A 12,448-nucleotide genomic window follows, 5' to 3' on the forward strand; every position below is an offset into this window, starting at 1 on the left:
TCGAAGCTCCAGCAGCTGGTGGAGAACATCGACAAGAAGATGACGGACCCCAACCAGTGCGTCATCTGCCACCGCGTGCTGAGCTGCCAGAGCGCGCTGAAGATGCATTACCGGACGCACACGGGGGAGAGGCCGTTCAAGTGCAAGATCTGCGGGCGCGCCTTCACCACCAAGGGCAACCTGAAGACGCACTTCGGGGTGCACCGGGCCAAGCCGCCCCTGCGGGTGCAGCACTCCTGCCCCATCTGCCAGAAGAAGTTCACCAACGCCGTGGTCCTGCAGCAGCACATCCGGATGCACATGGGCGGCCAGATCCCCAACACGCCGCTGCCCGACGGCTTCCCGGACGCCATGGACGCCGAGCTGCCCTACGACGACAAGGCCGCCGAGGCCCTGAGCGGCTACGACGACGACGCGGACGAGAACTCCATGGAGGACGACGCCGAGCCGCGGGAGCCGGCCGGCGACCCGCCCAAGCCGCTGCTGCCCTACTCGGGCTCCTGCCCGCCCTCGCCCCCCTCCGTCATCTCCAGCATCGCCGCCCTGGAGAACCAGATGAAGATGATGGACCCGGCCGCGAGCTGCCCGCAGCTGACCTCCCTGAGGTCCGTGGAGAACGGGTCCGGGGACAGCGACCGCCTGAGCAACGACTCCTCGTCGGCCGCGGGCGACCTGGAGAGCCGGAGCGCAGGCAGCCCGGCCCTGTCGGAGTCCTCGTCCTCCACGCATGCCCTGTCGCCCATGAACAGCCACAGCGAGAGCTTGCACTCCAAGTCCCCGGGGCTCAGCGCCCAGGAGGAGCCGCAGGAAACGCCGCTAAAGACCGAAAGGCCGGACAGCCCCCCCGCCGCCCCCGAAAACGGAGGCGCGCTGGACCTCACGGCGGCCCAGCCCGGCCGGCCGGCCGTCAAGGAGGAGGCCCCCTTTAGCCTGCTGTTCCTGAGCAGAGATCGGGGTAAGTGTCCGGGCGCCGTGTGTGGCGTGTGCCGCAAGCCCTTCGCGTGCCGGAGCGCGTTGGAAATCCACCACCGCAGCCACACCAAGGAGCGCCCGTTCCTCTGTGCGCTCTGCGGCCGCGGCTGCTCCACTAGGGGGAATTTAAAGCAGCACTTGCTGACGCACGCGTTGAGCGAGCCGCGTCCTCAGTCATCTGACCCCGACTTTGCCCTAGGTCCCGGCCAGACCACCGCTAGCCTGGTCGCCGGCCCCGCGCCCGCCGCCATCAAAATGGAAGTGAACGGGCACAGCAGGGCCATCGCGCTGGGCGAGGGCCCGCCGCTGCCGGCCGCCGTGCAGGTGCCCCCCGGGCCCCCGGCCGTGATGGGCCCCGGCCTCGCGCCCATGCTGGCCCCCCCGCCGCGCCGGGCGCCCAAGCAGCACAACTGCCAGTCGTGCGGGAAGACCTTCTCGTCGGCCAGCGCCCTGCAGATCCACGAGCGCACGCACACGGGGGAGAAGCCCTTCGGCTGCACCATCTGCGGGAGGGCCTTCACCACCAAGGGCAACCTGAAGGTAAGGCGGGGGCCGGCGCCCGGCTGAGCACGGTGGTGGGGGGGGGGGGGGCTCAGCCGCCAAGGCTCCCCACCCACTTCAGGTGCTGCAGGCAGGGCCTCTGCTGTGATCCGGGGGACCGGGGGGGGGTGGGGGGGGCAGAGGTGCTGGGGACCCCCCTCCAGTAGCGAGGCACGTGCCCGTGTCGTGTTGCGTGTACCTGTGTCTGACGTGCACACGTGTTTGTGCGTGAACTTAGCGGGGGCATGCATATCATGTAGCGGTGGTGAAGGGCTGGCTTTTCAGTGTAGGCCCAGCCCCCCGAGGGGCTGGAGGAGGGTGTGGGGGGATGACCACACAGGAGTGGGGGGGGGTGGAGCAGGCTGTTGGGGGGGTGACCACACGGGGTAAGGGGGGGCTGGAGGAGGCTGTGGGGGGATGACCACATGGGGTGGGGGTGTAGCCTTTGGGGGGGTGACCACACCGGGGGGGGCTGGAGGAGGCTGTGGGGGGATGACCACATGGGGTGGAGGTGTAGCCTTTGGGGGGGTGACCACACGGGGGGGGGCTGGAGGAGGCTGTTGGGATGACCACATGGGGTGGAGGTGTAGCCTTTGGGGGGGTGACCACACCGGGGGGGGCTGGAGGAGGCTGTGGGGGGATGACCACATGGGGTGGAGGTGTAGCCTTTGGGGGGTGACCACATGGATGGGGCTGGAGGAGGCTGTGGGGGGATGACCACACAGGAGTGGGGGGGGGTGGAGCAGGCTGTTGGGGGGGTGACCACACGGGATAAGGGGGGGCTGGAGGAGGCTGTGGGGGGATGACCACATGGGGTGGGGGTGTAGCCTTTGGGGGGCTGACCACATGGGGTGGGGGTCTAGCCTTTGGGGGGGTGACCACACCAGGGGGGGCTGGAGGAGGCTGTGGGGGGATGACCACATGGGGTGGAGGTGTAGCCTTTGGGGGGGTGACCACACGGGGGGGGGCTGGAGGAGGCTGTTGGGGGGGTGACCACATGAGGTGGGGGTGCAGCCTTTGGGGGGTGACCACAGAGGAGTGGGGGGGTTGGAGGAGGCTGTTGGGGTGACCACACGGGGGGGGGCTGGAGGAAGCTACTGGGGTGGTGACCACATGGGGTGGGAGCTGGCACAGGCTGTTAGGGGGTGACCACACGGGGTTGGGGGGGGCTGGAGGAGGCTGTTGCGGTGACCACACGGGGGGTGCTGGAGGAGGCTACTGGGGTGGTGACCACACGGGGTGGAGGCTGGCACAGGCTGTTGGGGGGGTGACCACACGGGGTGGGGGGGGCTGGAGGAGGCTGTTGGGGTGACCACACGGCGGGTGGGACTTGAGGGGGCTCTTGGGGGGGGTGACCACACAAGCTTTGCTCTTGGGCAGCAGTCCCGGGACCCGGTGCAGTCCCAAATGTGGTAGAACATGGCTTTTCAACACTCCCATAAGACACAAATAACAAATCCTGTCCAGAGGCCAGGCTTCGTCCTGGTTTTGTCCGTGGCTGCCAGCAGGGGCTGGGGGCATTTGGTGAGAAGCCTCCTGGCCTGACGGCCAGAGGAGAACAGCCCAGGGTAGTGCTCACGTTTTCAGGTGACCACACCATACGTGTTCCATGGAAGGTGAAGTGTGGACAGGACATTAGATGAGTGTTTGTAGAGAAACACGCCTCTTTCTGTCCACGTCACAGGCCTGTCCGGGCTCCGGAGTCCTCTTCAGAGACTCTGGAAAGCTCCCCACCTGGGGCTGCTCCTTAGGGCTGGGACGTGAGCCGCCTGAGGTCTCTGCTGGCCCCAGGTGCCCCTTCCACGTTTGGGAGAAAGCCACCAAACAGGCCCAGTGAAGCAGGAGTGCAAACACGGCGTTGCGGAGGCCAGGGGAGAGGACTGAGGGGCGGGGCTGTGTGCCCTCCCAGCTCTGGAGCCTTCCTGGGTGGCCTTCGGACTTTGCACCTCGTGGGGGAGTTACCCCGTCAAGCTCATCAGCTGAAAGAAACTCGAGAACGTATCGGCCGGTCTTGCTTTTTGTATTTCATAAAAAGAAATGTCAAATGTCACGCATTAAAGTATAAGCCGCTCAGAAAAGCCCACCCAACAATGTTTGGTGTCCCCAGACCGATGCTCAGAGCAGGGAACAGAAGCCCAGTTCCGAAACCGTCGTGCTGGGTGTCTGGGTGACACGTGGGAAGCGTAGGACAGGCACGCACCTGCCTCCGTGCCGGGCTTACTTGTGCCTGTCTCCGTGTCTCTCACGCAGGTGCACATGGGCACACACATGTGGAACAACGCCCCCGCGAGGCGTGGCCGCCGCCTGTCAGTGGAAAACCCCATGGCTCTGCTAGGTGGCGACGCTCTGAAGTTTTCGGAAATGTTCCAGAAGGATCTGGCAGCACGAGCGATGAACGTTGACCCCAGCTTCTGGAACCAGTATGCCGCGGCTATCACAAACGGTCTCGCCATGAAGAACAACGAGATCTCTGTCATCCAGAATGGCGGCATTCCCCAGCTCCCAGTAAGTCTCGGCGGAAGTGCTATCCCCCCCCTGGGTTCCCTGACCGCTGGGATGGACAAAGCGCGCACCGGCGGTAGTCCGCCCATTGTGAGTTTGGACAAAGCAAACTCGGAAACGGGAGCCAGCCGTCCGTTCACGAGGTTTATCGAGGATAACAAGGAGATCGGTATTAATTAGCTGTGCGCGCGGCCTGGCCCGTCCCTCCGTCCCACGCGCACACCGTCCAGCGCGACCGTCAGGCCGTGCAGCCGTGCGTCCGAGTTCTCCTTAAAATTTTACCCGTAGTAGAAAATGCGTTCACTGTGTGGCTGCTGGAAGGTTGTCTCGTAAGCTCTGCATGGTACTTCTTTCCACGGTGAGCTGGACTGTTCTTGGGGACCCTGTAACCTCCTAAATACGTTTAAGTCAAAAAGAAGTCCTTGTAAAACCGCCTTGGGAATGGAAAGGGCTCAAACCACACCCGGTTGGTTCCTCCCCGAACCTAATACCATCCCCCCTCCCCCCCCCCACCAGAGGAGAAAGGGGTCGCCTGTGCTGTTCAGCGACACTCACTCGAAGGTTTTGTTCGAATTAGTTAGAAACTTGAACTCTGTTTTTAGACTATTAACTGAAAGATGTGGTCCGGTACCCCCAGCGCTGTGTCTTACGGCAGTACCTTCGTCTGTAGTATTTATAATGTTAAGATTATGCGGGTAACAGATAATACAGCCCCAACTTTAAAGGAAGCTTTTGTACTGCAGAATACATCTGGCCATGTGATGATTTTTTTTTTAAAGCAGAATTTGTTTTACTATAAATAAGTGAGTTATTTCAATGCAGGCAAATCGTGAAGTTACACTGGGAAAGACGGCATGCTCTCGTGTGCAAGTACCTGTCAGTGACCACGCTTTTCTTCTGTTTCTTTCTTCTTCTTTTTTTTTTTTTTTTAACTTAAATGTTTGTAGCTGCTATGTGGACAATTGTTCCCTAGTGTGGTCTGTAGCCCAGCGACTGGGAACAAGTTACAGACAAACGTCACCGTAAATTATTCACAACATTATAAGCAGTTGTGAGGAAATAGTTCACGTTATCAAAGCTGTACAATAAAAAGGTAATGTTTGTATAATGTGGTTGCAAACTCTTAATTTATACTATTGCACTTTTAGTATTTTGTATTAGAGAGGTTTGTCTATAATTTGAAAACTTAAAAAGATGTAAAGTATTTTATAAATAGTACTTTGGCTTCAGGAAAATGAAAAACTGTTACAGTTTCTTGTCTTGTCTTAAGGTCAAACAACATGGGAAATCTGTGCCACTGAGGCAGAAAAGCCACCAGGATTTGTCTGTTCCTCAGTCAACTAGGGCCTGCCACTTCCTAAATTAAAATGATTTATTTAACTTTTCTACGAAGCCCGTTGAAAAGCCTGACCACCCCTGACACAGCTTTGATGAATTAATCGTAGGCCCGTGGCACCGAAACGGCGGGAACTCCCCTAGAGACCGCGTGGGTGCCATTTCAGTGTCCTCTCTTTTCTTCACACGCCCCGGACCAGATTTCCACCGCTCCCCGTGTGCAGTAAAGTGGGGAGAGATAGCAGAGGTCTGGCGGTGTCATCAGTGGTAACTGGGACTTTGTCTGAGTCCCGATTTATTATCTTCTCAGATGAGAACAAAGCACAATGTCATCTAAATACTCAAAATCCAGCCTGAAGCTGCTGACGAGGTTTGAGTTGCTTGGCGCGAGGCAGGGCCCCGGGGCAGGGGGGGTGCTGGGCGGCGGGCGGGGTGGGCACCTGCGACGCCGCGGCCCGCCTTCTACCTCATTCTGTGCGTTGGGCGGCCTGTCCGGCCGCGTCCCTCCCGAGATGTCGCGGGCGGCTGGGTGGCGCTGGGGTCGTGCGCCCCGAAGAAGGGACCGGACGGCAGGGACTTCCCGGCTAACGTGGAGAAGTAGGACGATGTTCCCAGCACGACAACAGCCATAGAGTCAGGTCGTGACCTTGAACAGAAACAGGTGCGAAGACTCCTCATCAGCAGACTGAGCTGTTTCTTCCCGTCGGATGGAGCATGGTCCCTCCCTCCCCCCGCCCAGCTCTGCTTCCCGCGGCCAGAGGGGCCATCCCTTCTCGGGAGACGGGGCGGGGGCCTCGGCCCGGCCACGTGGCACTACTGGCCTTCAGCGGTTGAATGTTTCTATTATTTATGTGTCCTCTTTGGTGTGAGTTTTGGGTTTGGGTTTTGGTTAGTAGTTGGTACCGTGTGATGCTCTCTCTTCTCCCGGAAGGATGTGTATATAACTTAAGGGAAAAGAAATGTAAAGTGTTGTAAATAAGATGGCTTGTGAAGGGACCGCGAGACGCGCCCCCCGCGTCTTCAGGACCAGGCCGTCCCTCTCTGCGTGGTGAAGAGAGACACTATTTTTCTATTGCAGCACCATGTAGGGCCGGGGCCCCGGAGCCAGCCGGCGCTCTTACCAAGATCCAATATTTTTTATGATAAACCTGTGGCTCGACACATCTACTGATTGAAATGGATGTCTTAGTCTAGGTGACTATTTTTGTCATATGGAAATGAATAAAATGCAGGATGTAATCTTATCTCTGAATCGCGTTCCTTGATTATTCAAATGGAAAAAAGCGGGACTTGAGGTTACGGTCATTAATGGTGGATGTATATCCGTGGTGTTTCTCCGAGGAAAGTCAACGAGGGTTGACAGCTTAGATTTGAGCAATAGCTAAATGTATCTCAACTGGTCTTGAAATTTTTATTTTTCACTTTTTTCTAAAATAAAAATGCAACCTCCTAATTGTGGATTTTTTTTTTACATCTGTGACGGAAGACGATGTGGTAGAAAACGCCTACCCGTTAGAGCCTTGGCGGTGGCCACAGATGACTACCCTCCCAACCGCCTTCCCATCCTCAACGCTCAGTGCCAGTGTTGGCTCTTCGGATCGCTTCAGAAATACGCGGCTGTGCATCGAACCGCATTGTAGGCGCGGGAAGGAAGGGGCGCGCGGTTCACGATACTGTGTGTCCACCACCAGCGCCTCCGTCCGTTAGCTCCCGAGGGAGGATGTCTTTACCATAAAGGAAGCTTTACCTCCCCGGTAACATTTGAGAAGACGTAAAACTTTAAATAATTTAACAGCTCCTGGTTTCAACAGGCATGATGCATTGCTTGTTTCGATAACTACTGATACCTAGAAACAGTTTTTGCCTGGGAGGTGGGGGGTCCTTGCAAAGCACGGGTGAGGACCCTAACCACCGAACTAACTGCCCAGGTCAGCCTCCCAGCACAAAACCCTCCACCTTAGGGATGGACCCAGGCTGGTTTCAGTGCTGGGGTGGAAATTTTGAAACATGAGCCAAGTCAGACAGTAAATTCAGTTTGTGTTTTAACATGGTGAAATAAAGGTTCCTGTATTTAAAACTATAAATTACAATGCAGGGAAAACGTGATCTGCTTATTTTGAAAACATTTCTAGTGTAAAGCCGGGGGCGTTTCAGCTTAACAAGCCCGGGTTTTCGCTTGCTCCTGACGTCCGCTCCACGTGGCGCAGACCGCGCGTCAACCGTAAATGCCAACGACCCGAGAATTATTTATTTAAATATATTCCTATTCTGGGGTCGTTACGGGAACCAGTAACGTTTCAAACTAATTACAAAGTGTTGCTGAAGGGCTAAAAAGCAATTGTTTCTAAACTCTGCGCTGTTTAATTTTATCCCCTCGGAAGCGAGAAGGCCGTGGCCCCCGCCCGCTGTTGCTTTGTGCGTGGCCGCCGCGGCCGGGCCCCGACCCCAGCTTCCCGAAGCCCCGACACACGTCAGGCCTATCTCCTCACTACCGGGCCGCGTGCGCGTCCCCAGCCCGACCGTCTCCGGGTCGCCGTGTTCGTCGGCTGCCTGTCTGATGCCACGGAAGCCCGGAGGCCTCGCGGCTTTCCTCTGCTGCACGCTTGGAGCAGCGTGATCGTGTCACATACGTGCAGCCCCGCGGCCAGCCTGTCACCTGGCGAGCATGCCGGGCCTTTTGTGTTAAAATCCTGAGCTGGTTTGCTGATGACTGGTGCCAAGGTGGGAGCGGGCACTCGTTTCTTCCTCTGAAAGGCCTTCCCGCCGCCGCGCCTCGTGGAGAAACGCGCCCCGAGACGGTTCCGTTTAGCGGGTCGGTTGGCTGACTTCGGTCTACGGAACGTCCTGTACAAAGCGAGGGAGAACGTTAAATTCCCCTTGTCGTTTTCACCTCGCTGGGAAATACTGGCGTTACTTGAGCGTCCTTCCCGCAGGGAGGACGTTAAAATGCAACCGCCAGACACGGTTCCCGTGGTGGCGCTCACACCTCTGTCCCCAGTTGACAGGCGTGTGGCGTGTTGGAGCACCGGGCGGGGCCACGGCGAAGGGCACGGGGCCCCAGGCTGGGCCGGCCCTCACACCCTGCTCCCTTTTCTGTACGCAGGGTAGAATTTGGTGGCATTAAAACCCTCTCCAGTTCTAAAATCAGGGTGGTTTGTTTGTTGTCGTTTGGAAAGAACTACCACTAATGTTTAGCTTCCTTTTTCCTCCCCAAATTCACTAGGCAAGTCTACAGTGTTTAGAGAGAGAGAAGATACAAATGATTACCTGAGAACATAAATATGAAAACTCTCCTATAAACGACTTTGCTAAAGAAAATCCGTGGAATCGTTTGTGGACCATGAAAAAAATGTGTTGGTATCTCTATTTTAAATCGTGGAATTTATTGAAGCTTTTTAAACTGCAACTATATTTAAGGTAAAATAAAGGCGAGCTCTGTGAACATCGTGATTACTGCGTTTCCTACGAAGAGAGTCTTTTCTAAATGATTAGCTTTTTGTCACGTGTGTTGCCCACGCAGGGGCGCATACGGTTCCTCGTCAAGATTATATACGGATACACGTACCGTATACACATATACCGTGTGCGTATACACGTATTCAAAAGAGTATGCCATTTAAAGCAATGCTTGTTTCTTAACGGTTGTTTCTAGTAAAATATCAGAGAATGTGAACTATTCCCTTGGGTTTCCCTGTCCTAATTGTAACCATGTCTGCAGGTTTTGGTCTGACTTGGGAGTCGTCACAGGTTGTATTGACACGGCTCCGTTTGTGGGTCCTCTGCTCGTGACTGAGTTCAGTGTTTGCCCGAGCGCTGGGTTACAGGGGGAGGAGAACCAGAACGTCGGCGAGGCGGGGGCAGACAGAGAGCTGGTGCTGGGTCCTGTTGTGCCCGTGCCCTCCGTGTCCCTGGGATGAAGGGACCCCAGGCCCTGCCCTGCGGAGAGGAGCCGCGGCCTGCCCGTGAGTCACTCCCTGGGTATGATTCACATGTGGAAATAAACGTCTGGTCTCAGGAGTTCCAAACGTGATTATTCATGAACACAGGGGTTCTGCAAACCCTCCAACCGCTCTCAAAGTTGGCACGATACACATATTCTTAAGTTATAGAATGACACATAAACTGGAATGTTCACAACCAGGTGTGAGTTATTTCCTTCAGTGGCTGTCCTGGCACTCCAGGTGGTCACTAATTCTGTTTATTTTCTTTCTAGCTTAATTTAAAAGACTTGTGAATTTTAATAACTTTAGGTTAGGTACATAATGTCTAATACAAAGGTCTTAACATTTCTTCTACAACTAGCAGATTTTTTTTTATCACAGGCAGGACACACGAAACATTTCCATTTTACTTTTCCTATTTGTTTTCTGAAGGACGATGTAAAAACAGTTCTTCTGACCTAGAATTACCCGGAAGAAACGTGTCACGGCCTCCCACGACGGCACCGCTAAGGGGCGCCGGCGGGCTCGGGGACCGTATTTTCCACGCTTCAGACGGTAAGAGTCGTAGGGATCCCTAGTGGAAAGTATGTCAAACCTCCCCACACGTTCAGATGCTGTAAAGATAAATGAGGTTTTGAATCTTACATCCGTTTCCCTTCACAAATAAGCCCGGAGTTGCCGTGTTTTCCGCGGGGGATCACCTGGTCTCGTCACGGCTCAGGCAGGGGCGGCCTGTGCACAGAGCTGTTCCCGTGCAGGCTTCCCGTGCCTTACTCCGTCTTCTGCTTGGCTTTGCTTTGGGATTTTTAGTAACAGCGTTCGGGGCTGCGGCGGGCGGTACTCGACGTGCCGGGCCCGGGGCCGCCCACAGGAGAGTTCTGTAGCCCCGGCGTTTCATCTCTGCGCTTCAAAACATTTTACTGAGCACACAAGACGCAGGTCTTGTCCAGGCAGCCTCTTAAAGGTGAATAGCAGTTCTGTTATCTGGCATCCGTCGTAGACACACGTGCTGAGAACGAGTCAGACCAGCCCATAATCTCACCCGAGGAACGACTTACCAAAGAAGCTGATCTGGAAATTGTACCAGCGATGGAAAAAGACACGAACTGTAAAAAAAATCACCAGCATCTCAGACTTTTATTTGCTGCATTAACCTCCTAGATTTTCAGTCAGGAGCTACAGGCAGTTTGGGAAAACGAGCTTCACCAGTTAATATTTGCGAATGGTTCATTCTTCCCGAGGAAAACTCCGAACGTAATTTTCTTTTTTAAAATTTTTTTTTTTTCAACGTTTATTTATTTTTGGGACAGAGAGAGACAGAGCATGACCGGGGGAGGGGCAGAGAGAGAGGGAGACACAGAATCGGAAACAGGCTCCAGGCTCTGAGCCATCAGCCCAGAGCCCGACGCGGGGCTCGAACTCACGGACCGCGAGATCGTGACCTGGCTGAAGTCGGACGCTCAACCGACTGCGCCACCCAGGCGCCCCCCGAACGTAATTTTCATAATCTCAGTGCACCCAGGACTGGAAGATCGCCCGGTGGGTTTTTGGCCGGAGCGGTTCTTGTAAGTCGTTCCTTCGTGGGTAACTCCTGGCTATCGGAAGACTCTCCCTTACACGTTCCCCTGTGTCGTCCGTCTGTCACCCGGAACTCCCCGGGCTTGGCGTTCCCATCTCTCAGTTTACATCTAGGCCTTGACCCTTCAGCTTGCCCGCTGCTGTGCCAAGGACTACACACGAGATCGAGTGGTGTTTGTTTCTTAAGACCTTCTCCTTTTTTTAAGTTTTTATTTTTTTATTTTGAGAGAGAGAAAAGCATGAGCAGGGGAGGGGCAGAGAGAGAATCCCAAGCAGGCTCCGCACTGTCTGCGCAGAGCCCGACGCGGGGCCCCGACGCCCGAACCGTGAGACCGTGACCTGAGCGCCGGTCGGACGCTTGACCGGCCGAGCCCCCCGGGTGCCCCTGGAAGAGCACGTTTTAAATCACAATCGGAATTCGGTCATTTTTTTTTTTTTTAATTTTTTTTTTCAACGTTTATTTATTTTGGGGACAGAGAGAGACAGAGCATGAACGGGGGAAGGGCAGAGAGAGAGGGAGACACAGAATCGGAAGCAGGCTCCAGGCTCTGAGCCATCAGCCCAGAGCCCGACGCAGGGCTCGAACTCACGGACCGCGAGATCGTGACCTGGCTGAAGTCGGACGCTTAACCGACTGCGCCACCCAGGCGCCCCAAGGAAGAGCACGTTTTAAATCACAATCGGAATTCGGTCCTTTTTAAGGGTGGTCTCGGGCCAGGCTCTGAACCCGGTCATCCGTGTCTTCCGATGGTCCTGAATTAGGTTCTCGGTTTTAGAAACGCAGGCTCCGTGGTCCTCGACATGAAAATCATGGCTGGTCTCGGTATTTAACTGAAGACAAGTTGAGGGTTTTCTCGTGAGCCCTGACGAGGGGAACCCAGCGACGGATTAGCTTCTTGACGCCGGCTCTTAACTGCCGGCTTCCCTTTGGCTCAGACAAAGCGTCCTCAGTGGTATTCAGGCCAATGGGCCGACGCGGGAGCGTGCCTGTGGCCTTACCTAGGTAGGCCTCCGCGACCCCGCCGGAAAAACGCACCTTGCTCCTAGGGCGGCGGGGAGGGGACAGAGACTGTCCACGGTGGAGACCGCGTGTCTGCCGTCTGCCTGGGGGCCCGTGGCCCGTGCCTCCCGCTCCAGGAGTGGCGAGATGGGGAAGCGTCAGTGGAGGGTCACCGCGCCCTCGCCGGATTGGCTGTGGGAGCACCGAGAGAACTGTGGGCTGTGGAAAAGTCAGAAATGCTTTCAGAGAGTATTTGTAATCCCAGAAAGGAAGAGTCCCCGGACCCCAAGTCTAACCGTCAGGGATGAACTACAGAGAGAACATCGGCACGAGATCTTGCAGGAGGGGGATGCTGCCTGGCTCTTGATAAAGCTCGCTTCAACAGACACTCTTAAACCCCAGTCTTGCCCTTGCGGATCTGTGATGAAAACTAAATAGTTTTGACCTGTACTTCCGTATGTAGTGGGGACGTCTACTTTGTCGATAAGCTGTGTGTGCCTGAGAGAGTGACCCCTCAAAGTAAGAACTTTCTAAGTAGGGCAGTTAATTCAGCTCAGGGAATATCTGTTTGTCCAGAATA

General features: G+C 55.8%; 1 protein-coding gene across 3 annotated transcripts in view; it reads left to right on the forward strand.

Moving 5' to 3' along the window:
* Positions 1 to 6,802, forward strand: part of SALL3 (spalt like transcription factor 3) — a 20,260-nt gene extending 13,458 nt beyond the window's left edge. For 2 of the 3 annotated variants that reach the window (XM_045457992.1, XM_045457993.1), the window contains exons 2-4: positions 1 to 955; positions 1,172 to 1,512; positions 3,763 to 6,802. The exon at positions 1 to 955 is cut by the window's left edge and continues 1,976 nt beyond it. In XM_045457992.1, the coding sequence (XP_045313948.1) occupies positions 1 to 955; positions 1,172 to 1,512; positions 3,763 to 4,194 (1,728 nt within the window). In that variant the 3' untranslated portion in view covers positions 4,195 to 6,802. Of the gene's footprint in view, positions 1,513 to 3,762 lie in introns of all 3 variants that reach the window. The other variant, XM_045457991.1, reaches the window with a different exon arrangement.
* The last annotated feature ends 5,646 nt before the right edge of the window (positions 6,803 to 12,448 follow it).

Source organism: Leopardus geoffroyi, chromosome D3 (assembly GCF_018350155.1).
Source record: "Leopardus geoffroyi isolate Oge1 chromosome D3, O.geoffroyi_Oge1_pat1.0, whole genome shotgun sequence".
In the NCBI taxonomy this organism is placed as follows: domain Eukaryota; kingdom Metazoa; phylum Chordata; class Mammalia; order Carnivora; family Felidae; genus Leopardus; species Leopardus geoffroyi.